The sequence below is a fragment of the Sycon ciliatum genome, chromosome 7 (assembly GCF_964019385.1).
Source record: "Sycon ciliatum chromosome 7, ocSycCili1.1, whole genome shotgun sequence".
Taxonomy (NCBI): Eukaryota; Metazoa; Porifera; class Calcarea; order Leucosolenida; family Sycettidae; genus Sycon; species Sycon ciliatum.
Window position 1 is genome coordinate 1,886,099 of NC_088649.1, and position 27,827 is coordinate 1,913,925.

The window sequence follows — 27,827 nt, forward strand, 5'->3', positions numbered from 1 at the left end:
TCTTGATGCTACAAAACATGTGCCTGCGCTGCAGTGCAGGATCGATCCTTTGTAGTTTGTTAGCGATAGCTGTTTTGTCGAGTTTGGAGTTTGCTTCGATTTACTGCTGGTGGGTTCACGGGAAGTCCAAACAAAAATAAAAAGCGTGAGACCCTCATCATCACAGTCATTTTGGACTCCCCTTATAACCTGGCCGAATCTGGAGTTAGAAACTAGTTTGGACTTCGCGAATTCGATCCTTTTTATGCATGACTCAATGAGACTAGCACGTGCGCAAAACTGTTTGTCGACCATCGACTAGTTCGCAAACATGTCAACGCACTCAAGCTGCCGTAGAAGTGTACAAGCAGTTGAAGCATGCACGCCCCACACACCATGCACTGGCACAGACTCATCAGTCGACGAGTCGACGACGACATGTCGACGCGACAGGAACAAAGTCAAAGATCGAGAGCAGCGTTACACTGGCTAGCTACAGCTATGGCCTACAGCTCACACGAGCGCAGCGCGGTGTTGCTCTCAAAACATGCAAGGAAACTGCGTTGCTGGCTTGGCAGAGCATGCACTCATATCAGTACGAGCTCGTACCACACTCCACAGCACTGACGCTGATTCTATCGGACAGAGGGCCGAACTGGGTCCAGAGAGAAAAAATATTGTCCTTCCTTGGATGGATTGATCCGACTCTGAAGCTGTGCAGGCGATAGGGCTGACAATCGCATCATAATGGTGAAGTAAATCGTTCCATTTTAACCGAGGAGGATAGCGCCAAGGAGTTGAAAATGCCTTTCTTCAGCAAGAAGCAAGGTGAGAGATCCATACAAATTTGATTTGGCAAACGTGTGATTTGAGTTGAAGATTCCTGTTGATACATCAGCGCTTGTCCGTTTGGGTCTTGGTGTTCAGTTCTGTTTCTGCTGCGCCAGTTCCTCAGTTTTTCGCACTGTCCTCGCCTTTGTTTGTTTCTTACGCAAGTAATTAGTTTTTCGCACATGTGCCCCAGATGACCCATACATTACAAAATACAATGGTCACCGAAGGCGAAATCGCATGATTTATCATGGTTGGCTCAATTTTAATATGTCGCTGATGATGGATGTGAAAATGTGGAATTTGGCCACGTGCTTGAAGTATTTTGTGTCAACATTATTATTATGGTTGACTACGCGTGTAGGCTAAACAGTTTGAGTAAAATTATCAGCCTGAAGTCTAATGCAAGAAGCATCACCATCACTACTTGGATAGGTGACATGCTTGTGAATGCATACGTATGCAATCCATTCCTTATACCGTACAATAGCGCGAGAGCAACATGTTGATTTAGCTGCCAGGGAGAGACATCTCTCTCCCCTCTCCCAAAGGGAGACGCACGTGGCCAGTTGATGGCAGTTAACAAGGACAGTACAAGTGATGTGTGTGTGTGTGTGTGTGTGTGTGTGCGCGCGCACACGCATGTGTGAGGTGTGCATGTGTGTGCGTGCGCGTGTACTCACCTGCATACTGCATAATGTGCGTACCTTCAATTCTAATAATGAAGCTACGCAGCCTGGCCCAGCTTGCACATTACCTGTCAGGGGCGTCTGAGGGTATTCACTTTTATGGTGATCAGGTCAGCCACCTGAACTACAATTGGCTTGTGGGTTTGGGATGGCTCCTCTGAAAAAATTTGAAATTTAAATTTAGAGCCCAGATCAGTGCATTTGATTTATCCACGGGGTGCCTGGGACAAAAAGTGGTACGGTCAATGCCGTAGTGACCGTACCGTGTCCCACGCCCCTGCATGTCCCTCAGCATTCACACAACTTCCAGGGTGACACTGACGTCGCAGATCTTGTGTGCCGGAGTTGGCCTGTGTTGGTTGGGTTTTACTTTGTACCTGTACACGGTGCAGCACCTGGGTGGTGCGACTTGTTTCACTATGATACTGTCAGGTGAAATCCAACGCAATGTGTATACTTGGCACCCAGGACTTTCACAACCGTTGACACCCGGCAGTAGGGGCGTAGCTCGTCCTCCTTTTGGGGGGGGGGGGGGGGGGCACGGCCGCTTCATACTTGCAGGATGGCTGGTGCATGTCATCATGGTCATTTTGTGTAGGGAAAGTTGTTTAGGGGAAGTGCAAGTGCCCCTCCCCCCCCCCCCCCCCCCGTCTCCTACAGTTGCGTCGCTCGCTGAAGAACGTGGAGCCCAAGAACGTCCAGCCTGAAATACTAAGAACGACACAGCCTGAAGCTAAGAACGGCGGTGTTGGTTTTCTGGCAGCTTGTGGGATACATATGATCCAGTACGCACTGTTTCTAAGAACGTGCTATCAGAACGCAGCCAGATTACTGAAAAAATAAGAACGTCCCGGGCTAACCCCTTGGAAACAACGTTCTTGGGCGTGCGACTCCTGTATGCGAGCTATGCGCCCGCCGAGCTATGCACCCGCCCAGGAATTGACACTATTATAGTGCTCGTGTATCAGGTTGTACATTTTGTACGGTATGTGATGTGTCAGAATATACCGTAAAAGTCCGTAAATAAGTACCTGCGCGAAAGAAATACCCCCTTCATTCTTTTGGCTCTGTCTGTTGAAGTCAAGTCAAGCCCGATAAACATACTGCCCGAAATAAGTACTGGTACGGTGCGCACATGCAGCACGTAGCATGTACATCGGCATGAAAATGACTTCTCCACTACACACAAGTCAGGTCCAAAAGTCAGTTCGTGCCCGAAAGTTAGTACGGGTGTGGTCACTAAATTCGAAAGTAAATACCTACTGTACTTATTAGTACGGACGTTTACAGTACTGAAGTACAGTGAAACAGCTGTCTAAGAGGACCGCCGCTCAAGGGACCTTCAAAATGTGGTCTCCTTATCCAGGGTTATTTGACTGGAAATAGCATCCCTGATCCTGGGTTCAGTGGTCTTCTTGGACAGGTGGTCTTCTTGACAGGTTTTACTGTACGCATACACACATATACACGTACAGAGATGTCACCTGCTATGAGAGGTCACCTGCTATGAGAGGTCACCTGCTTTGGGAGACCACCCAGACTGTATCTCAACGAACACCATCAGATAGCTGACCTGTGTGGAAAGGCCACCTCTCTCAATAGAAACTTAATTTTCTTTACACCGTTGCGTTGTCACGAAACAGAGGTTTGCTGAAGGTGACAGGTGTGCGAGCAAAGTCCAACACCAGCATTGATATGTTTTACGCGAGGAACTGCAAACTTTCGAATGTGTGGTGTTACATGTCATGACGTTGAGATTGATATGAAGCCTGGAATCCTGTCTCTTCACTTTTCTTCTTCCTCGTGTGTGTGTGCATGTGTGTGTGTGTGTGTGTGTGTGTGTGTGTGTGTGTGTGTGTGCCTGTGTGTGTGTGCCTGTGTGTGTGTGCCTGTGTGTGTGTATGCATGCTGCACAATGGCACAGACAAGGAGACGGAGGAGAGACTTGAGGCGCTGATAGCTCGTCGTAAAGAGCGGAAAGCGTCGGCTCAAGACATCAAGTAAGTTTGCAACTGTGCTGGTTCTTCTGCCTAGACACACACGGACGCATTCACACGTTCACAAACACACACACACACACTTTCCCATGCACAAACACACACACACACACTTTCCCATGCACAAACACACACACACACACACACACACACACACTTTCCCATGCACAAACACACACACGCAGGCGGGCAGAGAACCGGATGGTCGTGACTGCAGTTCCGTAGCTTCCGTTTCATCTTCACTGAATGCAATTTGTGATGGTTCCTGTTTCTGCTCATCTGACATGTGTGGTATCACGTTGAAGTTCTTGCACACGTTTGCAGTGTCTGCTCTAAAGCCGGGTCAGCCATGTCAGTGGCCCGGGTGAGAGGTACTTGAACCCGTTTGAAAAAAGAACACCGGGTTACCGTATTCCCCCGATTATAAGTCGCAGCCCATTCTCACGTCCGAACCAAATCGTCTCAATGCATTCACATACGTAAGAAGTCACACTCGATTGTAAGTCGCACCCCCTTCTTTGCCCTAGAGGTTTAGTATAAAAAAAGGTGCGACTTACAATCGGGGGAAATACGGTACCTGTGACCCGATTGGGAATACGTTGCACATCAGGGACCTCTAAAATATTTACAATTCCCCGATCATAGTCTTATGTACATGCAGTAGGAGCACTTGAATGTACCCGACTCCCACCCGACTCTGACCCGACTCCCACCCGACTCCCACCCGACTCCCACCCGACTCTGACCCGACTCCCACCCGACTCCCACCCGACTCCCACCCGACTCCCACCCGACTCCCACCCGACTCCCACCCGACTCCCACCCGACTCTGACCCGACTCTGACCCGACTCCCACCCGACTCCGACCCGACTCCCACCCGACTCCGACCCGACTCCCACCCGACTCTGACCCGACTCTGACCCGACTCTGACCTGGTTGCAATGGTTGTGCCAGGTACACGTGTACCCGGTTGGTTTGAAATCCTGGAGCAGACACTGATTTGCTATTTCTCTTTCTTGTTCTTGCTCAGCTCTGCTCCACTAAAGCGTGTGTTCAGCTCCGAAGCACAGGCGTCCAATGCCAACGCTAGTTGTACGACGTCCCCCACCTCCACCTCCACAGCCGCCATCGCCGCTGCTTCACACGCTACATGTGACCAGCGCACTCACTCCGTTGCCAGTGCTCCCAACTCATCCCCGTCTCCTCGCAAGTTTAGCATGGCCGATAGTTGCAACAGCGCGTCCAGTAGCAATGTATCTCCCGTGGCTGCTCACTCGCGATCAGACTCTAAGCTAGGTACGTCGCCGGAGTCCATGTTGCCAGGGCAACAATCCAAGCGATGGTCCATCTCTAAAGAGCGGAGCAGTGTCGTATCCACGTCGTCAACGTGAGTTCTTTCCTTTGGTTTTCATATCAATATCTTGCTGTTGTTGCTGTTGTTGCTGTTGTTGTTGTTGCTGTTGTTGTTGTTGTTGTTGTTGTCGTCGTCATTGTCGTGGTGTTGGTGGTGGTGTGGTGGTGATGGTGGTGGTGGTGGTGGTGCGGTGATGGTGGTGTGTGGTGATGGTGGTGGTGGTGTGTGGTGATGGTGGTGGTGTGTGGTGTGTGGTGCTGGTAGTGGTGTGTGGTGATGGTGGTGTGTTGTGCTGGTGGTGTGTGGTGATTGTGGTGGTGGTGCTGGTGCTGGTGCTGGTGTGTGGTGCTGATGTGTGGTGCTGGTGCTGGTGTGTGGTGATGGTGTGTGGTGATGGTGTTCTTGTTGCTGCTATTGATATAGCCATCACCATCATGTCGCTGCCACTCCTATTGCTATTACTGGCACTGCTGATGCTGTTGCTGATGGTGATAGTGCTGCTGGTGATAGTGCTGCTGGTGCTGGTGGTGCTGCTGATGGTGATAGTGCTGGTGGTGGTGCTGCTGATGGTGATAGTGCTGCTGGTGATGCTGATGGTGATAGTGCTGCTGGTGATAGTGCTGCTGGTGATGCTGCTGGTGATAGTGCTGCTGGTGATGCTGATGGTGATAGTGCTGCTGGTGATGCTGATGGTGACTGATAGTGCTGATGTTGATAGTGCTGCTGGTGCTGCTGGTGGTGCTGCTGGTGATGATTTTGCTAGTTTTTTGCTGTTGCTGCTGCCGGTTGTGATGATGCTGATGCTGGTGCTGATGGTGATGGCGATAGTGCTGCTGGTGATGATAGTCATAGCATCCTTAAATTTTGTGAACCCACGAATTGTGTTCCAGAATATGAAGAGCAATTCAAGGTAATCAGCCAGTAGAAGTACTGGCGTGGATGTGGAAATCCGATCGAATGACCGTGGCTGGCGCCCTCAGCGCGTAGTACAGAACGTAGCATGCACAGTCAGTGTACATGTTGATCGTATGCGTACTCACGGTTGCATGGCCAGCGCCCAGGGCCGCTTGACCTGCGACCAGATTTCCATGTCCACGGCAGTACAAAAATGGATGCTGTGCCATGGTAATCTGCTATTAAAAGTCGTTTACGAACCCACAAAAAGGCTCAGGCAAACATTTGATTACATACCCGCAGTATAGATATGGCAAGAAATTATTGAGGTTGCCTGATAGCCTCCACAACAGTTGGAGGTGTTCATGTATTGTATGGACCAACAGTTTATATGGTACAAACACTCTTCCTTGTGGTATTCTTCGTTTATTTGATTTGTGCAGTGAAACATTACCTTCAGCCACCGCCTCAAGTAGTAAAGCTTGGTTTAAATGGCCGCGACGAAGGGACAAGCAAGATCCAGGCACTGTGGAAGAAGGATGCGAGATCACTGCAGGTGACTCAGGTATGTGGTACTTTCCGGTTTGCTCTCTCTCTCTCTCTCTCTCTCTCTCTCTCTCTCTCTCTCTCTCTCTCTCTCTCTCTCTCTTGTGTTGGGCTCTTCTCTCCTGGATTCTGCTCTGCTGCGTTCTGTTCTGCTGCGTTCTGCTCTGCTGCATTCTTCTCTGCTGCATTCTGTTCTGCTGCATTCTGCTCTGCTGCATTCTGCTCTGATGCATTCTGCTCTGATGCATTCTGCTCTGCTGCATTCTGCTCTGCTGCATTCTGCTCTGCTGCATTCTGCTCTGTCGCGTTGTGCGGTTGCGGGTGTACTTGCTAGTCTTGATCAGTTTCCTGTGCACCGTGTGAAGTTGTCCGCTGTTGTTGCTCCCGCCGGAGAGGACAGTGCATAGAACAACATATCTAGTTTGCAACGTATTTCACTTGCCCGAGTCTCATGGCCAATCCTTTCCCCAGATCAGGTGCACTGACTGTTCATTATAGTGAATGTTCATTATAGCGGAAAGGTGGTTCTTGACCAGGGAATTGTACGACTCCTTGTTCTTGACCTGCCCGGTACGCGAACCCGTCGATTTTTTTCTTCATTATAGTGCATGTTCATTTATGGCGATGAATAATATTAGGTGCGCGCTCGTATCACAAGCATAATATCTCCGCCTGTTCATTTATATTGCCGTTTTTGCCTATTTGGTCTCCTGGAGGAGTCCAGTTTCATCTTATCTCCACAGTAACCGAACCACTGTATCGGAGAAAATCCCTCCCCCGCTCTATCTATCTCTCTATCTATCTACCTATCGATCTATCTACTAGGAGGAAAACTTCTTTCCTTGTGCCAGCGGAGAGGGCTCGACACAATAATGTGGAGCACTAATACACACAAAATGCACAATGGAGTTTGACAGAGTTGTCGCAACTCTGTCAAACTCCATTGTGCATTTTGTGTGTATTTATCTACCTATGTTTCTCCACCAGTTCACTTCACTGTCTTTGCCGTGCTGTCTGTGTTTCAGCTGCGCTCACTGACGACAATACGCTGGGTTCAGCGACAGGAGGATTCTCTGCAGGTGTGTTACCACTGCTCTAGCTAGCCAGTTAACCAGTTAGCCAGTTAGCCAGTTAGCCAGTTAACCAGTTAGCCAGTTAACCAGTTAGCCAGTTAACCAGTTAACCAGTTAGCCGGACTTTAGATATCTGTACACCGTGTACTTGGGGGCCATCCGTAATTATCGATGTTTTTCACGAAGAGAAAAAGGTTTCGTTCATGGGTGGGTGGGTTGAGGAGAGTTTCGTTATGAAAAATATTGATAGCTGAAACATCAGTCTATTCTAGCTGTCAAGTCAATATATTTTTCAGTTCATGGGGGTGGGTGGGTGGGGGAGGGTCATAACTAAACTTGTTCGTTCCGTGAAAAATGTCGATAATGCCGGATGGCCGATGATTACTATTATAGCTAGGTCTTTGTCCGGAAAAGAAGAAGTTTCGTCTGAAATAAACACAATAGGGTCCTACACACTTAACACCCAACCAGGTCTACGGGATGTCGCACATCAGTACAGCGTGTATTAGGCTCATTCCCCCAGCCTCTTGTTAGACCACCTTCACAATGCGTACTGAAAACCGCTGTGCCTCAATTTAGAACCGCTTTTTATGGGTTAATTCAGCCTAGATTCGGTTTGAAAATGCCCATAGTTCAGTTTTTCTGAATGGTTTGTTCTGCTGTTACATTCTGTGATGGGAATATGCATAGCATGTTGTAGCATATTTCGAAAATAGACTTTAGTCCTCCGGTGTGTGGTACTCTGGTTCTCATATCTGTGTGTGTGTGTGTGTGTGTGTGTGTGTGTGTGTGTGTGTGTGTGTGTGTGTGTGTGTGTGTGTGCACGTGCATGTGTGGGTGGGTGTCTGTGTCTGTGTGTCTGTGTCAATCTGCATGTCTGTCTGTGTGTCTCCTATTTTCGGCTGATGGTGTCATTAATTCTGGCCATGACGTAATGCACTCGTGGATGCTCATCATGATGTAATGCACTCGTTCTCTTTGATCATCATGACGTAATGTACTCATGCTCTTTGATCATCACTGGACAATTCTTTGGACGTGCAGCTCGCGGGGTAAGACTAATTCCTTTTTGCTCTCTGAGTGTGTGTGTTGGTTAGGGTCAATCGGGAGCCGGGTGAACCTGAATTCAGTTCTTGTGGGGTGTTCCTGCTCTGCTTCACTCACTGAGTGTGTTGGTTAGGGTTAATCGGGAGCAAGGTGAACCTGAATTCAGTTCTTTTTGGGGTGTTCCTGCTCTGGTTCACTCACTGAGTGTGTTGGTTAGGGTCAATCGGGAGCAGGGTGAGCCGGGATCCTGTTCTTTTGGGGGTGTTCCTGCTCTGGTTCACTCACTGAGTGTGTTGGTTAGGGTCAATCGGGAGCAAGGTGAACCTGAATTCAGTTCTTTTTGGGGTGTTCCTGCTCTGGTTCACTCACTGAGTGTGTTGGTTAGGGTCAATCGGGAGCAGGGTGAGCCGGGATCCTGTTCTTTTGGCGGTGTTCCTGCTCTGGTTCGCTCACTGAGTGTGTTGGTTAGGGTCAATCGGGAGCAGGGTGAACCTGAATGCTGTTCTTTTGGGGGTGTTCCTGCTCTGGTTCACTCACTGAGTGTGTTGGGGCATGATCGATTGGGCGAATCCCGAGCAAGTGCGCTCCGAGTGAGTGTGATCGTTTGGTCGAATCCGATCGAATTCGGAGTAGGTGTACTTGGAGTGGAATCCGACCACACCGGCCCCCACACCGGGAGTGGCTGGAGTGGAAGTGTACTTTGCTGTTTTTGGACAGCTTTCACAGAATCTTTGTACGATATGCGTACATTTTGCGTACTACACCCTTGTTTTGTTCAGTTGGGCCAGCGTTGCTCGGACCACACCGCCTGCTCGCACTCAATCCAGATTCGCCAATCGATTACACCCTTGGTTAGGGTCAAACGGGAGCACCGGACAGCTCCTTACTGTTGTTTTTTTCAAACTTGTTATTGTGTTTAGTCACTGCAGTATTCAGCCACAGTGCCTACAGTGACAACGGCACACTCCTCGCGTCTCAACGTCTCTCTGATGGAGATCTTGTCGCAGAATGCTGCACTGCCCTACTTTCTGCAGTACGCAGAGTCGGTTGGCTGCACTTCAATGGTTAGTGTGTGTGTACGTGTGTGTGTGCGTGTGTGTACGTGTGTGGGTGTGTACGTGTGTGGGTGTGTACGTGTGTGGGTGTGTATGCACGTGTGTGTGTATGTATGTGTGAGCTGTGTGGTGTAGACCAGGCTAAATTTAGTGGCGGTCAATTCATCAGCCTTGCAGTCTGTTGAATGGTGTAATCCCAGCACAAGTTGCTATGTCAAACATAGCTGTTCACTACCATCGCTTTTGCGATGGGCATGTCTGAGTATGTGTGTATATATGTGTGTATGTGTGTGTGTGTGTGTGTGTGTGTGTGTGTGTGTGTGTGTGTGTATGTGTGTGTGTGTGTGGTACATGGTGTGTGTGTGTGTGTGTGTGTGTGTGTGTGTGTGTGTGTGTGTCTCTCTCTCTCTCTCTCTCTCTCTCTCTCTCTCTCTCTCTCTCTCTCTCTCTCTCTCTCTCTCTCTCTCTCTCTCTCTCTCTCTCTCTCTCTCTCTCTCTCTCTCGGTCTCTCTCTCTCTCTCTCTCTCTCTCTCTCTCTCTCTCTCTCTCTCTCTCTCTCAGGTTCAGTTCTGGTTGGCAGTGGAAAGTTTTCGTGTCAGTTCACTGCATCGTTTGGAGAAATATCGTGGCTCCTCCACCACCACCAGTGTTCCTGTGTCACGTACTTCCACGGTGTCTCAGGTATGTGCTCCACTCTCCTTGTTTTGCTGCCGCCGCTGCTGCTGCTGATGCCGCTGCTGATGCAGCAGTTGACGCTGCTGATAGTGATTGTGATGATGTCATTGTTATGGTGATGGTGTCATTGTTATGGTGATGGTGTCATTGTTATGGTGATGATGTCATTGTTACGGTGATTATGTCATTGTGATGGTGATGATGTCATTGTTCTACACAGGCTGATACCATTGCCAGCAGCATCATCAGCGTCACCAAGGTTACATCGGGCGGCTCTGCGGTGCATCGTAACCGTAGCAACTCGCCGAGCTCTGCCGAGCTGTCGCCGAGATGTTACGCATCGTCGCCTCCAACAACGGTGTCTGGTGGTCGATTTCATAGAGCCTCCTTGGCGCGCGGAGATCCTGTTCTTGTGGTGGAGTCTATTGAGGACGACGATAATCCCGCGCTTTGGGACTACGACGTGAGGAGCGACGGCAGTAATGGTGGTGTGATTGGTGCTGAGGGCAAGACTGCTACAGCTGACCAATACAGCCAGAGGTTCCCGGCACAGCACCGCTCCGACATGTTGGAGTTCAAGCAGGAGATGTTGCCAAGACTGCAAAGTCTAAGTAAGTCATGTGTGGGCGCAGGTATTAGTAATGTCACGTATCAAAGCGGGGCGTATTCCTGTAGAAGCTAGGCTTCTATTCAAACCAGGCTTCTATTTAAACCAGGTATTTCTATGTGTGTCAACACTAAAACCAGGCTTATGTGCCGACTGTGTGTCCTGAAAATCAGGCTTGTATTCAAAACAGGCTTCAAATCTGTCAGTTGTCTGATGATTGCCTAGCGGCATGAAACTCAGAGTAACAACTCTGAACTCCGAGTTACAACCAACCTGAACGTCCTCCGCTGAGTCTGCAAAACAGGCTTTTATAACTATGAGATACAGTCAGACCTTGCATAACCGCACACATCCGTTTTCCAGAAAAATATCTGGATAGGCGAGGGAACCGGATAATCGGACGCATACTGTATGTATGCATGGCGTATGCTGTAAATCGGTAACCAACGATTTTCCTCCGGATGGTGAGGGATCCGGATAAACGAGGACCGGATAAGCGAGGTCTGACTGTAGTCTGAAATACAAGACTCTGTGGTATTAGTTATGTTATGCTCTAAGTTACGGGAACGCGACGCAAAGAATCCCGGCAACTCTCTTCCCGTTCCCGTAACGTACAGACAACCTGTTCTGCTCTGCGTTCATGTAGAGAAATCACGTGCAATGTGTACTGGGATTTCCCCGTCCCAATCTGGCAGTTTTCTGCCTGCGTTTGATCGATACCCAGCAGATCCTTGCGCGTTTTCTTTGCGTGTGCGTAGAGAACCTCATCTACGCGTAGAAATCTGGATCCAAAACACGCGAAGCCGTAGACTCTAACTGAGACACCTGCTCTCTACGTGATTTCTCTCTACATTTCACGTATAGCAGAACCTCACTAATACTCCGATTATTATCATCATCATCATGTTGTTGTGGATTGCTTGGCAGTTTAAGTACCTCCTTTCTTCCAGTTTTCTCTGAAGGCGAGCATGTAATGTGTTTAGCAGGACGCACAATCAAGTGTGGTGCAACGCGTAGGAAAGACAGATGGACAGACAGGGAGACATACAGACAGATAGACGGACAGGGAGACAGACAGACAGACAGGGAGACAGACAGACTGACGGATAGATAGACAGACAGACAGACAGACAGACAGACAGACAGACAGACAAGGAGACAGAGTTATTATTTCTGAAGAAGACAACTCTTCATTGTTTTGAGGGAAAGATGCAAATGGGAAAAGTCTGAAGAAAAAATTGACTGTCACGACCAGGACTCAAACCAGGGACCTTCGTTTGAGACAGCTCTTGTTGAAATTTTGTGTGTGTGTGTGCGTGTGTGTGTGTGTGTGTGTGTGTGTGTGTGTGTGTGCGTGTGTATGTGTGTGTCCCATATGGTGCAGTGGTATGTGCAGCGATTTCCAATCGATAGATTGCGGGTTCGATTCCCGACGATTATGGTCACACACGTCTTTCTTCTCTTCTCAGGCTCTTCCTGACTTTCCTTTCATTGTCCTGGGTGGTTACCAACAGCCAGTGCATGCCGGAGTATGTGGTGTGATGTGTGTGCGGGAAAAAATTGAAAAGACCAAAAATAGGGATTCACTGGCCAGAGAAAGTCACTTCAAAATAGCTGTATGGTGTAGACCAGGCTGAATAGTGACGGTCAATTCTTCAGCCTTGCAAGCTGTTGAATGGTGCAATCCCAGCACAAGTTGCTATGGCTTCTGCCGTAGCATTGCTATCATCGCCTCCGGCGATGGGCGTCAAAGGTCAAAGGTATGTGTGTGTGTGTGTATTGTACCCTATGACACGAATGTTTACAGGTGTACAGCGTGATGCCCTAGCTATCTACAAACAGTATGTTAGCATGCAAGCCAAGGTGCCCATCAACATACCCATTGAAGTACGACAAGACATTGAGCTAGGTATCTGTCAAGAAGATGGTTTTGTGTCACCGGAGGTATTCACGGCTGCACAGCACACCGTATTGCAGCTTCTCGATCAGCAGTAAGTCTTGGCCCTGTGACTCTAGCTCTTGGTGAGATCCGCACCCCACACCCCACACAATCATTCAATCCCGTTTGTTTACACCTCTGGCAAGAGTCAACTAAGAAGCTCCCAAGCGTGTGAAATTCTGCATATAGGGTCTCCGACGGCGAACACTCACATCACGTGTTTGATGTACGCTTCGTACTACGTACAGCGAAGGACAGCGTGTGCACAATCCCAATATCTGCCATGATCATGCTGGGGAGGGCCATAAGTGGAGTGACTTTCTGTCAGTGAGTGCTATTTTTAGTACTCCACTGCTCGCTAAAGAAATGTACAATGGGAACGCGACGCCATGCGATGTGACTTTTCGCCGTCAACGAACCTCATAGAAAAGGTATCAGGAGTTGCACACTCTTGGGATCTTTATATTTACTCTTATCTCTACTGTGACCGTGCTTACATTGAAAATGCCGTCAATTGACGATCGATACATCACTCCATGTTTAGTATTGCCCGTACTCATTCTACATCAATGTCGAAGTACTACGTGTACATGTACATGTGTGCAGCGATGATTGTTACACGCCATACATGTGCAAACGTCTTGCATCGAGCGATATCGAATCCGTTTGAACCAGTCAACCCTGCCGTGGGAGATAATGTGGATTGTGTATCACTGTCTGCTTCTTGGCTTAAGTTTGAAATCTTTTATTCTCACGATGGCCTGTGGCCAATAAGAGAAAGTTGTTGTTGTTGTTGTTGTTGTTGTTGTTGTTGCTGTTGCTGTTGTTGTTGTTGTTGCTGTTGTTGTCGTCGTTGTTGTTGTCGTTGTTGTTGTCGCTGTTGTTGTTCTCTGCAGCTATTACCATCCGTTTTTGAAGAGTCATTTCTACTGCAAGTTTGTCATCGAGATCCTGACAAGTACCACACTACGCATGTCAGACATAATGCTGGGTCATATATCTGCTATGGTCTTCACTGAGGTAAGACCTATGCTGTGTGTGGATGTGTGTGGGTGGCTGTGTGTACATGTGTGTGTGTGTGTGTGGGTGGGGGGGGGGGGGGGGGGGGGCATTAGGCCTTTTGTGGGCAACGCCATTCTTATGTCATTGTTACACATTTTCCGGATGAAGTGAAAGCTTTCATGAATAGTGTTGGAACAAGCAGATTTAGAGTCCTTGCAGCACTCAGTGAGTGTGTGACGTGCTTACATCCGTTGCATGCACCGTCTGCAAACTATCATTACTGTCCACCTGGCCTGTTGAATGGTGTGATCCCTCGCGTGGTGTTGTCGATGGCGGCGGTATTGGGGATTGTGCAAGTTGCTGCACTGCTTGTACTGTATAAGCAGAGCTATTCGTCTGGAATTTAATTTCGTCTTTTTCGTCCAAGGAGCTTTTGGGCTAAATTAAATGCCGGACTAATGTCGATTTCTCCAGCTTTTCTATACACTCTTACGATCCATGGACGAAATTTTCAACCGGACGAACTCCCTTTCTTTGGAGTTGGACGTAATTATTGACCGAGGAAATGTTCTGCCTCTACAGTACTTGACAGGATGTTGACCCATTCTCTTCTACAGTACTGTCGGGTACCGAAGAACGGCCAGTCTGGAATGTCACCAAGCACAGTATACCAATGTATACACGGTGACTCACAGCATACCAATGTATACACAGTGACTCGACTGTGCGTGAACTACTAATGGTCTAGGCTAGTAGGCTGACACCCCCCCTCTCCCTCCAGTTCTTCGGTGACCGACAGCACTGAACAGCTGATCACATGATGACACGGTGTCAGTGAAGCTGTGTGACAGTGCCTGACACACGCCAGAAGCAAATTCTGCTCAGCATAGGCGTCCTTTACAAGTTACACAATATCACCGTTGTCGTGTTTGTTCTTACTTGTGTCTGTGTATGTGTTTGCATATGCGTATGTGTTTGCGTATGTGTTTGCGTATGTGTCTGCGTGTCTGTTTGTGTTTGTGTCTGTGCTTGCTCCTGTGTTTGTATTTGTGTCTGTGTTTGCGTTTGTGTTTGCGCATGTGTTTGCGTGTGTGTTTGTGCTTGTTCCTGTGTTTGCGTGTGTGTTTGCGTGTTTGTGTTTGCGTGTCTGTGTTTGTGTTTGCGTATGTGTGTTTGTCTGCCGTTCAGTTCATTGAACAAGAAGGTGCTCTTACCCTATTTCACTTCTGGACCCTGGCTAACAGTTTTCAGCTGGACTTGAAAGATCAGATTGCCAGTGGGACATACGTAGGTTCACGTGCACTCAACGACGCCATGGCCATCTATGAACGGTGAGTGCCTGAAACTGTTTGAACTGCTGCATCCTCCATTGTTGCCCCGATGTGCCAAATCTCCCCACCACCAGGCGGCGATCTCCCGATTTGTTTATGCTATCGAAACGCATCCTTATCGCCCGATTCGGTTTGTACACCTTGCTGTAGTGCACGCCGAGTTTGCTGCAGGCTTTCTTCTTGTGCATGCGCAGTAGTGCGCCCTCTTAGGGGTCATCGCAAAAGTTTTTGTCATCCCTCAAACGCACATCATTCGTTTGGGGGGGGGGGGGGGTGGATGCGAGCCGAAATCGCAAGTCGACTGACACTGTGTACAAATCTGGTGTACATGCATGCGATTTTCGTCGTCCAGCGTACCAAGCTGCGTTCGTTTCAGAGGGAGGGGAGGCGTCCGAGTACGAAATGAACGATGTTCGTTTCAGGGACGACAAAAAAACCTTTTACGACGACCCCTTGCGTGACTGGGTCTCTCTCTCTCTCCTTCTTGGCATGGTGACCGCTGTGCCGTCTTGCGTGACTGGGTCTCTCTCTCCTTGGCATGGTGACTGCTGTGCCGTCTTGTATCACTAAGTCTCTATCCCCTCCTTGGCATGGTGACCGCTGAAACGTGTTTTACAAAGCGTACGCCAATTCACCACTCCGGTTTTGAAGTCATGTGGACCCACTCTACTGGCAACCCAACTTGTGGGGAGATGTTCTAGCCCGAAAAACAACTAGAATTTGTCAGGTTTTTGTTTATGAATATTAGGGCGGTTTAGTCCCACGTAACGGATACGGGAAGTTGTTGATTCACGTAAAGTTCATGGACCCACGTTCGCAATGTTGTTTTAGTCACACGGAGCAAACAAAAGCCTGAAGCAAGAGGCCCAAACTTGGTCAAAGACGAAGCTTCGAAGCTCATCGAATATTTTGATTTCGTGCTTCGGAAACTTCTTCAGCTGAGCACCCTCACAGCTTGCACAATGCGCTCCATTCAGATTTTCACCCACGTTCTGGCAGAACGTGGGTGAGCCTCCATACGTACACGGTATGCCGTGAAACCTGTCTAAGCGCCGACCTTTCAGGGGACAGGTGGTGTGGTGCAGGTGGTCTCCTTATCCAGGGTCAGTTGACTGCCTTATCCAGGGTCAGTTGACTGCCTTATCCAGGGTCAGTTGACTGCCTTATCCAGGGTCAGTTGACTGCCTTATCCAGGGTCAGTTGACTGCCTTATCCAGGGTCAGTTGACTGCCTTATCCAGGGTCAGTTGACTGCCTTATTTTTTATTTTTTTCATTTATTTTTTATTTTTTGATCCTCAAAACGTTTTATTACACTGTAGACAAAATAGATGAAAAACGTAAAATGTTTGGCACCTATGATCAGGGGATGGCCCACGCCTGGTAAAAAAAGTAAATAATTAAAAAAAATGTTTTTGACTGCCTTATCCACGGTCAATTGACTGCCTTATCCAGGGGAATTCCCAACAGGCGGCGACGCCTTTTTACAGGGAACCCTAGGAACATTATTGATACGTGTATTCGTGGGTGTGTATGTGTGTGAACGTGTGTGTGTGTGTGTGTGTGTGGTGTGTGTGTGTGTGTGTGTGTGTGTGTGTGTGTGTGTGTGTGTGTGTGGCCACCTTTGTTGGTTTCAGGGTTCATATACTTTTTATTTGAAGTATACATACCTGTTAGGGCCCATCCGTAATTATCGATCTTTTTCACGAAACGAAAAAGTTTAGTTATGACTCACTCCCACCCACCCACCCCCCTGAAACGAAAAAATTAATTGACTTGAGACTTTGTGCAGAAAATGATCTTGATTGGCTGTTACAACACACACATATCCTTCGCATGCAAGCACTATTAACCCTTGACCGGCAAGTAACATGTTAGAAGGATGCCAATAACTCACGGCGAGGCCACATTTTGTATGATTGTGCAAGTCAGTTATGTTTTCTTGGAAGTCTAGTACTACTTCTTGACCATGGAACCATTTATTTTCACCTACCACACACATACGCTGCTAAATAATTGGCACCTCTACGTCTAAACACGGGAATAGTACACATGCAAATCGTCAGAGTTCCGACATTGGCATGATACTGCCAAAACAAGTCGACTTCGGAACGGAAACAAACACCATAGCTATCACAGACTGCAGTGGTCATGCCTCGCTCGCAAATGAGAGCAGCATCGCCCCAGAATCGCTGTCGGAAAGCTCCGTAAGGTCGCACACACGCCGCGCTGCGCTGCCGTCAATCAGGTACGTAGAAAGTCGATGGCCTAAATTTCCGTCTCTGGAAGACTGTCGAGTGTCGACACGGGGATCACTCTCCATGGCTTCCCCACCATAAGCACGATCAGATTCTTCCAGGTACATTACGACGACATCGTCTTCAGCGGCTGGCGCTCCCCATATTTGCGTGAGAATTTACTTGGCGTGCGCCCCGCTCTGTAATTCGAAATTCTCTTGCATCGGCGGCTGGAACGAAGTATATATCTATCTGTCGTCGGTCCCAGAGCGAATGACTGCTAGGTCCTCGTCGGAGAAGTCATCCGAGGACGAAAGTAACTCACGACTGCACTGAGTACAGAGTGGTATCAGTGCATCCATATGCAGCACTTGCCTGGCCGCGCGACGTACTGTCGATCTACTTCGAAGTACACAATTGTATGCATGCATCAATGCATGCAGTGCGCGTTGATTTTTCCGCTTTCGATGTTTTTTCGAAACGAAACCGGTCACTACCCACCCACCCATATAAAACGAAACTTTTTCGTTTCGTGAAAAAGATCGATAATAACGGATGGCCATTTAACCATGGACTACTTCTGGCTAGATTAACTCTTGTGTAATCATGGTGCTAGTGAAGCTTGTATCAGAGCCACTCTGATTTAGCCACCCACACTAGTAGCAAGTATTACCTTCACTGGGGGCAGGGGTAACTGCAGTTGGATCCTGGGACGGATACCCTGATGCTGTCAATCCTTTTTCTCCACCTTGTCCTCACCCACTTACTGAGGTGTGGTGAGCCCATAAGTGGGATCATTTTCAAGTCCACCCAGAGTTTTGGGGATTTCAGGGGGTGTCGGCCGTTGGGCGATTCAATAGGCAATTGAGTCATCTTTCCAAGATTCCTTTTGGGTCTCTCTCCCCTTTCCCGGGAGACCCACGTGACCAGTTTTGGCAGTGAGCAACAAGTACAAACAAGTTTGTGTGTGTGTGTTTGTTTTCATGTTCAGGTATTTCTCGCTACAAGCCACGTCCCCGCTGCACCTTGGTGACGAAGTGCGTGTTGCCGTGGAGATGAGTATTTGCTGCGAAAACCAGGATGGGCCACAAGCAGATTGTTTCGCACTGCCTATGTACCATGTGTACTCCACTCTAGAACAGGTACTGCTCTCTCTCTCTCTCTCTCTCTCTCTCTCTCTCTCTCTCTCTCTCTCTCTCTCTCTCTCTCTCTCTCTCTCTCTCTTCTCTCTCTCTCTTTCTTGCTTTCTCTCTTTCTATCTAGCTGTATCTGTATCTACCCATCTATCTATCTATCTATCTATCTATCTATTTGTGGACTCACAGGAAGTGTGAGTTATGAAGTCTGAGGAAAATGTTGAATGGTCTGCTGGGATGACGATTGCACCATAGCTCAGTGGTGAGAGCATCGCTGGCTACAAGTGAGGGTCCCTGGTTCAAGTCCAGGTGGTGACAGTCAATTTTTCTTCAGACTTTTCCCGTTTGTATCTTTCCCTCGAACCAGTGACTATCTACTTGTATTTGTTTTTATTTATTTAAGGATTCCATCTATCTATCTAACTTTCCACTCGGTCGTCACTCAATTCTGTCTTGCTGTGTCTTTACTCAGCTCTGTACGTATACGTGTGTCCGTGTGTGACCACGTGTATGTCCGTGTGTGTCTGTGTGTGTTTATGTGTGTCTGTATGTCTGTGTGTGTCTTTATGTGCCTGTACATGTCTGCTCGCTGTTTCATGTTGCCTCACCCGACAGGACTATTTACCCTTGTTCCTGACTTCTGGCCTCTACTTCAACTTCCTCTCCAAACTTGTCAACTCGGTTAGCGAGCATCGACGGGCCGACCAGCAAACCCTTTCCGGGCAACATCACCACCAGCATCAAAACCATCACCATCACCATTCCTTGCTGTCAGCTGACGGTCAGCATTCGCATGGTAAGAAGATCCAGATTACAGGGGGAGGGGTGCAGGTGGGAGGGGAGGGGGTGCAGGTTGGATGGGGGTGTAGGTGGGAGGGGGAGGTTCAGGTGGGAGGAGGGGGGGGGGGGGTAGGTGGGAGGGGAGGGTGCAGGTGGGAGGAGGGGGGGTGCAGGTGGGGGAGGGGGGTACAGGTGGGGGAGGGGGGGGAAGGTTCAGGTGGGAGGAGGGGGGGGGGGGTGCAGGTGGGGGAGGGGGGGTACAGGTGGGGGAGGGGGTACAGGTGGGGGAGGGGGGGGGGGTGCAGGTGGAAGGGGTGGGGGGTGCAGATAGGCATTGTTCACACCTATCCTGTGACTAAGTGAGAACAGGTGCTGACAATGTCTGTTTGCTGTTTGGCGAGGCATTGCGAGTAGGACTGCAACGGGTAGGGGTTTGGTCAGGTAACGAATCCGGGTATTTCTATCCGGGCAGCACGGCTACCCAATCGGGTATATTTTAACATAGTTTGGACAGTGGGTGTGCATAGAAAGTTTACAGTAAGCACATAGCCGTGATTCTTACATACACCCTTGTGAAAATACCCTACTCCAACTACCCTATCGGGTTTTCAGGAGCAAACTGCTACCCAAATACCAGCTTGAATTACGGGTAGCACGGGTACCCTACTACCCGATGACACCCCTATTTGCCAGTACGTACACACAGAGTGTAAACATTGCTGACATCACTGCATTACTACATCATGACATCACTGCACTACTACATCATGACATCACTGCATTACTACATCATGACATCACTGCATTACTGCATCACTGCAATCATGACATCACTGCATTACTGTATCACCGCAACATCGCAGCATCACTACATGACGACATCACTACATGACGACATCACAGCATCACAGCATCACGACACCACTACATCACGACATCACAGCATCACTACATCACGACATCACTACATCACGGCATCACTACATCACGACATCACGGCATCACTACATCACTACATCACTACATCACGGCATCACTACATCACTACATCACGACATCACTACATCACGGCATCACTACATCACGGCATCACTACATCACTACATCACTACATCACTACATCACTACATCACAACATCACTACATCACTACATCACAACATCACGGCATCACTACATCACTACATCACTACATCACAACATCACGGCATCATAGCATCACGGCATCATAGCATCACAAGTTACACAACATTACAACATTACACAGGCGCAGAGCATAGCTTTCCTTGTTGTGTGTTTGTTGACTGTGCTAACTAGTTGTTCAAGACAAGGGTGCATGCTCTCCCCTGTCATGTGTGTCTGATGTGTGCGTGTGTGTGCGTGTGTGTGTGTGTGTGTGTATTCTTTTGCATTTGCGTGGGTGTGCGTATGCGTGTTTGTGTGTGTGTGTGTGTGTGTGTGTGTGTGTGTGTGTGTGTGTGTGTATGTGAGAGCGTGTGCGTGTGTGTGTGTGTGTGTGACTTCAGGCTAAAAATAGTGGCGGTCAATTCATCAGCCTTGCAAGCTGTTGAATGATGTAATCCCAGCACAAGTTGCTATGTCTAACATAGCTGTTCGCTATCATCGCTTTTGCGATGGGCAGGTCTGAGGTCTGAGGTGTGTGTGTGTGTGTACATGGATATTGTCTGTGTGTTTTCAGGCAGTCCAAGTTCTGAAAGACGCGAGTACACCACGCAGAGAAGTGCACACGAGTCGCTAAGCGCTGAGAATGTGCTGAGCCATTTCACCGAAGCGGCCATGGGCATCGATTGTGGAGAAGATCCTGATGCTTTGTGGAGACGGCCTAAACAAGCGTGAGTGGAAGCAGCTCTCAGGCACTCCATCTCTAGTGACGAGTTGGGGTGTGCCTGTTTGTGTGTTGTGTCTTGGAGTTCTCTCTCTCTCTCTCTCTCTCTCTCTCTCTCTCTCTCTCTCTCTCTCTCTCTCTCTCTCTCTCTCTCTCTCTCTCTCTCTCTCTCTCTTTGTGGCCAGGAAAGAATTGAACACCTGATCATATTCTTGATTTTGACTGAGTGATTGTGCAATTGTTTTTCTGTCAGATCAGGACATTCTGTCACTACATGTAGGTCTGTTTCTCCTCCCTAACTAAAGATGTTTGTGCGTGTGTGCATGTGTGTGTGTGTGTGTGTGTGTGTGTGTGTGTGTGTGTGTGTGTGTGTGTGTGTGTGTGTGTGTGTGTGTGAGTGTTTGGACATCAGGCTTAACTTTGCATACATCACTGAGCTTGGGGAGTATGTGTCTGAGATTGAGCCGTATCCGGACGCCAAGGAGATCAGGGGTGAGACTCGATATATATAATTTTGTGTTTGTGTGTGCGTGCGTGTGTGTGTGTGTGTGAGAGCTTGCCCAACACTGGAGGGACTGGTGTGAGCTCAGCCATCGGACAGTGTCCAGCCCCCCCCCCCCCCTCCTCAAGCCAAAGAGTGTTTGTGTTTGCCGGAGACTGATACTGAGATTTGTGTTGTCCGAGAATGTATTGTCTCAATACAAGAATCACTGCTTCACCTCGCCTCTGTATGGTTAGCTGTGTACTACAGTCGTCCCTCTCTAATTCGGCACCTTTTGCAACGTTTTTTTTCTGCTGGATAAACAAGGGTGCTGGATTATCAAATCCTGCCCTCCAACCCGGCCCACCTGTTAACATACATGTTTGTGTCGTGCGTCAAAACGTAGGGATTTCCTGTGTCAATCCAAGTACTTTGTGGAATGCATGTCTTTATCATACACTTGGGAATATCCTATGCACTGGCGTAGGATATTCCCAAGTGTATGTTACATGTATTGTGTATGTTACTTCGAAGTACAATGCTCCCTGACAGTATGCGATGTACAACTGCTGGATTAGAAAATCGAATTATGTACGGTTTGAGTGATTTGTTGCAGGAAATCGCTGCTGGAGGCGGAATTCAAGTGCCGGATTAAAGTGTAGAAAATGAACCGAAAAATCCGTTTTGCCAGAAAGTGTGCTGGTTTGCAAGGGTGCTGGATAAACAAGTGCCGGATTAGAGAGGGACGACTGTATATGCGTGTGTATGTGTGTGTGCGTGTTTATGTGTGAGTGTGTGTGTGTGTGTGTGTGCGCGCCCGGGCGTGTGTGCGTTGTGTTTATTTCACATTGTGTTATCCTTGTTCTAATGTTCTTGTTGTGGTGGTGGTGGTGGTGATGGTGGTGGTGGTGATGGTGGTGGTGGTGGTGATGCTGGTGGTGGTGGTGATGCTGGTGGTGGTGGTGGTGGTGGTGATGCTGGTTGTGGTGGTGGTGGTGGTGGTGGTGATGCTGGTTGTGGTGGTGGTGGTGGTGGTGGTGATGCTGGTGATGCTGGTGATGCTGGTGATGCTGGTGATGCTGGTGCTGGTGCTGGTGATGCTGGTGGTGATGCTGGTGGTGATGCTGGTGGTTGTGGTGATGCTGGTGGTTGTGGTGATGCTGGTGATGCTGGTGCTGGTGCTGGTGGTGCTGGTGATGCTGGTGCTGGTGCTGGTGCTGGTGGTGCTGGTGGTGATGGTGGTGGTGGTGGTGATGCTGGTGGTGATGCTGGTGGTGGTGGTGATGCTGGTGGTGGTGATGGTGATGCTGGTGGTGGTGGTGGTGGTGGTTGTGGTGGTGGTGGTGATGCTGGTGGTGGTGGTGGTGATGCTGGTGGTGGTGGTGATGCTGGTGGTGGTGGTGGTGATGCTGGTGATGCTGGTGGTGATGCTGGTGGTGATGCTGGTGGTGGTGGTGGTGATGCTGGTGGTGATGCTGGTGGTGATGCTGGTGGTGATGCTGGTGGTGATGCTGGTGGTGATGCTGGTGGTGATGCTGGTGGTGATGCTGGTGGTTGTGCTTGTTGTTGTTGTAACAGTGACACTTCGTCAACGTGTGTCGCACGCCGTACAGCGCATGATGAATACGTATGTTGAAGACTCCGTAAGTTATGGCTCGGCATAGGCTGTCCAATCGGCCTGTTTTGGACCAAAACATTTGTGTACATTTACATGAGAGACAATTACCGTTGTATATCATATTTCCCCGATTGCAAGGCGCACTCGATTATAAGTCACACCCCCACTTTGAGGTTTGAACCACATTGTTTCGAAACATGCATATAAGTAGGATGTTACTCTCGATTGTAAGTTGCATCCCCTTCTTTGCCCTTGAAGTTTAGTGCAAAAAGATAAGACTTGTATTCGGGGAAATACGGTACATGTGATATAGGTGTCCTGGTTTAAAACGTGGCAAGGTTGAACGGACTGTCAGCACAGAGCAGAGTCCAGGGCCGGTGTTTTCTTCTTTCCTATTTATCATGTGCACATGATGTACAAAGATAGCAGTGACTCGAGATCCATTCTATATCTACTCTAGCCGTGACTGCACTGAAATTCTGCACGATATTCTAGCCTGTCATCTGGATTTTCAATTTGGCCTGATTTGGGGAAAGTCCCAGCTACTCTGCTGTAAATCCCCCGGAAAAATTCAAAATCCACATTATTTCAGAATTTGCAGGAAAGTCAACTTTCAGAGGGTAATTTTCCCGGTTTGATTGGAAGTTTCAATTTGTGAATTCTGACTTTGTTGATCATGATGAGAGCAAGTTCTTGCAAGGTTTGAATGGTCCAGGGTTCTAGCCAAAAGAGGGTAGGGGGCACATGAGCGTCCTCCTGTGAAAAAGTGGCGCCCCCTACTCATTTGAAAATATTGTGGCAGAGCTTTCGGCCATACTCCAATTTACTACGTTCTCAACCTGTCACCACCATGCCACGCTCTCAGCCGAACAAATGCATGAAGCATTAACACAATAGCACAGCAAGGACACTTCCCTGTGTGGGTTTTTCAGCTCATTCAACACAAGTCCAGTTTATAGCCACAAGCAGAGGGTTCAAAAGGGACACTTGTCTGGGGTAAAGTTAGGTCACTTGTCTGGGGTAAAGTTGGGACACTTGTCTGGGGTAAAATTGGGGCACTTGTCTGGGGTAAAATTGGGACACTTGTCTGGGGTAAAATTGGGACACTTGTCTGGGGTAAAGTTGGGACACTAGTAGGTTGCGTTTTGGGTTGCAAGACAATGGAAAGAATAGGTTACTGGGTCAATGTTCCCCTGCCCGCCCCCTACTATTTTTACCTGCCCAGAACCCTGTAGGCGATTGTGAATTTAGCCTGCAGTGTACCAAGCAATGACATTGACTTCATTTCTGATTCGGATCAAGAGCCAAGGATGATTTTATAGGAACGAAACAGGACCAAGGAACTACAAGTTACGCTATACTGTCCACTAACACCACCAGTTTCTGGACTATCTGCTCATGTCGATTAATTTTGCAGTTAGTTGTGGAACGTCAGTACCGTCGGTCGGTGCCGTGCAATGTTATCGCACGAGCTGATTGTGCAGTAACTGATGGTGTTAGTGGACAGGACATCTATAGCCTAACTTGTAGTTCCTGGGTCCTTTTTCGTTCCTATAACTTCATTTTAGCCTCAGCTCTCTCCTACATACTGTAAACCGCTCAATATTCGCGTCGCTAAATTTTCGCGGTCTCTCAGAACCAGCGGGTTTACGATGGCTTATGATCGCGGAGCACTATGGCAGCACACATACACTCATTGTTGAAGTTTGATTTCACGGTGGCTAAAGGCCGATTCACAATACAACTTTCTGCGACGCGACATGCAACTTGCGACACATGCGACGAGCTGCGACAGCGACACACGGTTCACAATATTCTTCATGTTTGCGACATCCTCATGCACAAGTAGTACTATGCACGTGCACCCAGGGTCGAAACTGTACTCCATTTGTGTATGTCGCGTGTTGCATGTCGCAAAAGTTGAACTTTCTTCAACTTCTGCGACAGGTGCATTGCGATAGCTTGCGACAGCTCGCGACTGGCAGTTTCTTGTCGCAAATCGCGTGTCGAGTCGCAGAAAGTTGTATTGTGAATCGGCCTTAATACTAGCATCATGCTCTTGTCGCAAAATTAGCAAACATCAATACGTGCCAGTAACATTAGCCAGTTTACACGTTTACACGGTAGCAGCGTGTGACAAGCAGGTGAGCATGATCCGCATGCACATCCGCGTTTGTTAGTAACAGTTTTGTTATTTTGTATCATGTGATTGGTGAAGAGGCGGTTAAAACTAAGAGACATGCCTTTATAGGTGGCTGTTCAGCAATAGCATGCGTTTCTGCTCTTGCTGTGTAAAATAAAAAATTCGACGGGTTGGCGTACCGGGCAGGTCAAGAACAAGGAGTCATACAACTCCCTGGTCAAGGAGCACCTTTCCGCTTCCGTGGGACGCCACCACCCCATGATCAGGCGTCAGATGCGGCTCCTAAACGGTGGGGGAGGATAGATCAGATCCACCAACCAGAGGCCAAAGGCCTAAATCCCATTTGCCACATCCAGCTGTGTAAGCAGAAATATTCGTGTGGAATTCATTTTCGTCCTTTTCGCCCAAGGAGATTTCGGACTAAATGATATGCCGGACTAACGTCAATTTCTCCAACTTTTCTATGGGAGCGGTATTTCTCCGATTGTAAGTCGCAACCTCATTTCCAGGTCCATGCCATGATTATTGTTTCGACATATTCATTTCCGAAGTAATTACGCTCGATTTTAAGTCACAGCCCCTTTGTTGGGCCTGAAGTGAAATGTAAAAAGGTGCGTCTTACATACCTATTCGGGGAAATACGGTGGTCTAAAAAAAAGAAAAGAGAATACATGAGAACGAGTTATGCATCAAATACCCACGGCTGTAACAGGATGATAGACAGTCAGAAAGTGCGATAACAGGGCACAAAGTGACAGGCTACTGAGACATTCAGCGACCCCAGACCTAGCTCCAACACACCTCCAGTGCGCAAACCCACAGCCTTCCAACTTATTATTATTTTCTTTATTTGAGGGATGACCACTTGGAAGGTTCATGGTTACGTAGGACCGAAGAGGGGAAGGTGAGCGCAGCGAAAATGTGCACAAGCTATGTCCCACGGCAACAAGGAATGCCGGCTCAGCTATTACTGGCTCAGTATCCGAGTTACAATACGGTGGTCCATGGAATAAATTTCCAATGGCACCAACACCCTTTCTTTGGAGTTGTACGAAATTGTTCACCCACTATGTTTTCTGCCTGAACAGTAGAATCTGAAGTGACCTGCTTTTTGTGCTCTTCTTCCGTCGTGTTCTCTGTTGTAGGAGAGACAGGAGATGGCGTCGCGCGTTGCTCGCATGGTGGTCACCAACATCATGCGACAAACCGGTCAAACGGACGCGTGGATATTGCAGGCGGCAGCTCCTTATGATGTTGGGCAAACATCGCCAGAGGTTGGCGTGGCTGCGCTCAGTGACTGACGGCTCTGCTCCTCTCACTCTCTCTCTCTCTCTCTCCCTCTCTCTCTCTCTCTCTCTCTCTCTCTCTCTCTCTCTCTCTCTCTCTCTCTCTCTCTCTCTCACACACACACACACACACACACACACACACACATGCACACACAGTGGTGGCCCCGTTTCCCACTCTAACAGCAGGAGTTCTCGCTGCCATGGTAACTCCCTGTCATGGTAACTCTCTACCATGGTAAACCTACGATGCCATTACCGTCTGCCGATGCGTCGAAACTATGTCCGTTTGTCTGCTGGACTTAATCCGTCGTAACTATGCCCCTTTGTCCGCTGGATTTCATCCGTCGAACGGCCAGATAACCAGGCCACGGACCATCAGTGTTTCTTGTCCCTGCCTTCCGTTGTTGTTGTGTTGTTGTTGTTGTTGTTGTTGTTGTTGTTGTTGTTGTGTGTGTGTGTGTGTGTGTGTTTGTCTTCGTCGTGATTTTCTCCTTGTCGTTTTAGTTTTGCTCGTTTCTACTTCATATTAGCTTCAATGTATATTACACACGTTACATTCTGTGTAACAATTTATCCCCACGTTCACACGGACGCGAAAACAGACGCACACACACACACACACACACACACACACACACCAGGAATCACACGTTGTCTTCGGCTGCTACTGCTGGTGCTGTTACTGTTTTGGCGCTGTGTACGTGTGTGTGTGTTTGTGTGTGTTTGTGTGTGTGTGTGTGTGTGTAACTATTCTCTTGGCCTTTGTTTCCAACCCCAGCCCTCCATTATCCTATATTTGGCCCCAGACACAAAGAGTCTCAAGCGTCGGCTACGAGAGATTATTTAATATTTATTTAGCACAGCGTTTGCTATCTCGTTGATTTTCAGCATTTTAATCGCGCGCTTTTCTCTCTGACTTTGCTTTGTGCCAGGCATTTTGGAGACTGTATTTTTCGATTTGAACCTTTCACAGTTTCGTCGTGAACTCTTACATATTCCCCCGCCCCCGCCTGTGTGTGCTCGACCGCTAGCAATTGTATTGTATTTCTCATTACTCCCCATCCTTTATGCCCCGACCTGCCCCAGTTTATTGTCCTTTTTGCCCCGACCTGCCCCAGTTTATTTACCTAACCCTGATCCTGGTCGGGTATTACAGTCTACTGCTCTCAAAGATGCCAAGCTGGTCTTGGCATGACGGTTTCCTCGGTTTTCCTGGTTTTTCTCACGTGTATTTACCCGCCACGCACTTTTGAATCCTTCCACAGAATGTCTTTGCCAAA

General features: G+C 48.5%; 1 protein-coding gene across 1 annotated transcript; it reads left to right on the top strand.

The window, feature by feature from the left end:
- The first annotated feature begins 513 nt into the window (after positions 1-513).
- On the top strand, positions 514-27,827 carry LOC135821284 (A-kinase anchor protein 10, mitochondrial-like). Its single transcript, XM_065334339.1, has 18 exons — positions 514-807; positions 3,424-3,499; positions 4,528-4,884; positions 6,189-6,310; positions 7,317-7,370; positions 8,409-8,416; positions 9,332-9,475; positions 10,028-10,147; positions 10,362-10,752; positions 12,556-12,739; positions 13,584-13,707; positions 14,878-15,020; positions 18,247-18,397; positions 19,007-19,187; positions 20,870-21,023; positions 21,429-21,508; positions 23,076-23,140; positions 26,404-27,827. Exons 1-18 carry the CDS (start codon positions 783-785, stop codon positions 26,557-26,559), a joined length of 2,535 nt encoding a protein of 844 aa, XP_065190411.1. The 5' UTR covers positions 514-782; the 3' UTR covers positions 26,560-27,827.

Bases quoted from the DNA above. Each gene is read 5' to 3' on its own strand.
- LOC135821284 (XM_065334339.1), top strand. From the start codon at position 783: ATGCCTTTCTTCAGCAAGAAGCAAG. The intron at 9,476-10,027 runs GTTAGTGTGTGT...TCTCTCTCTCAG, and splicing joins CGGTTGGCTGCACTTCAATG to GTTCAGTTCTGGTTGGCAGT. The intron at 10,753-12,555 runs GTAAGTCATGTG...GAATGTTTACAG, and splicing joins GCCAAGACTGCAAAGTCTAA to GTGTACAGCGTGATGCCCTA.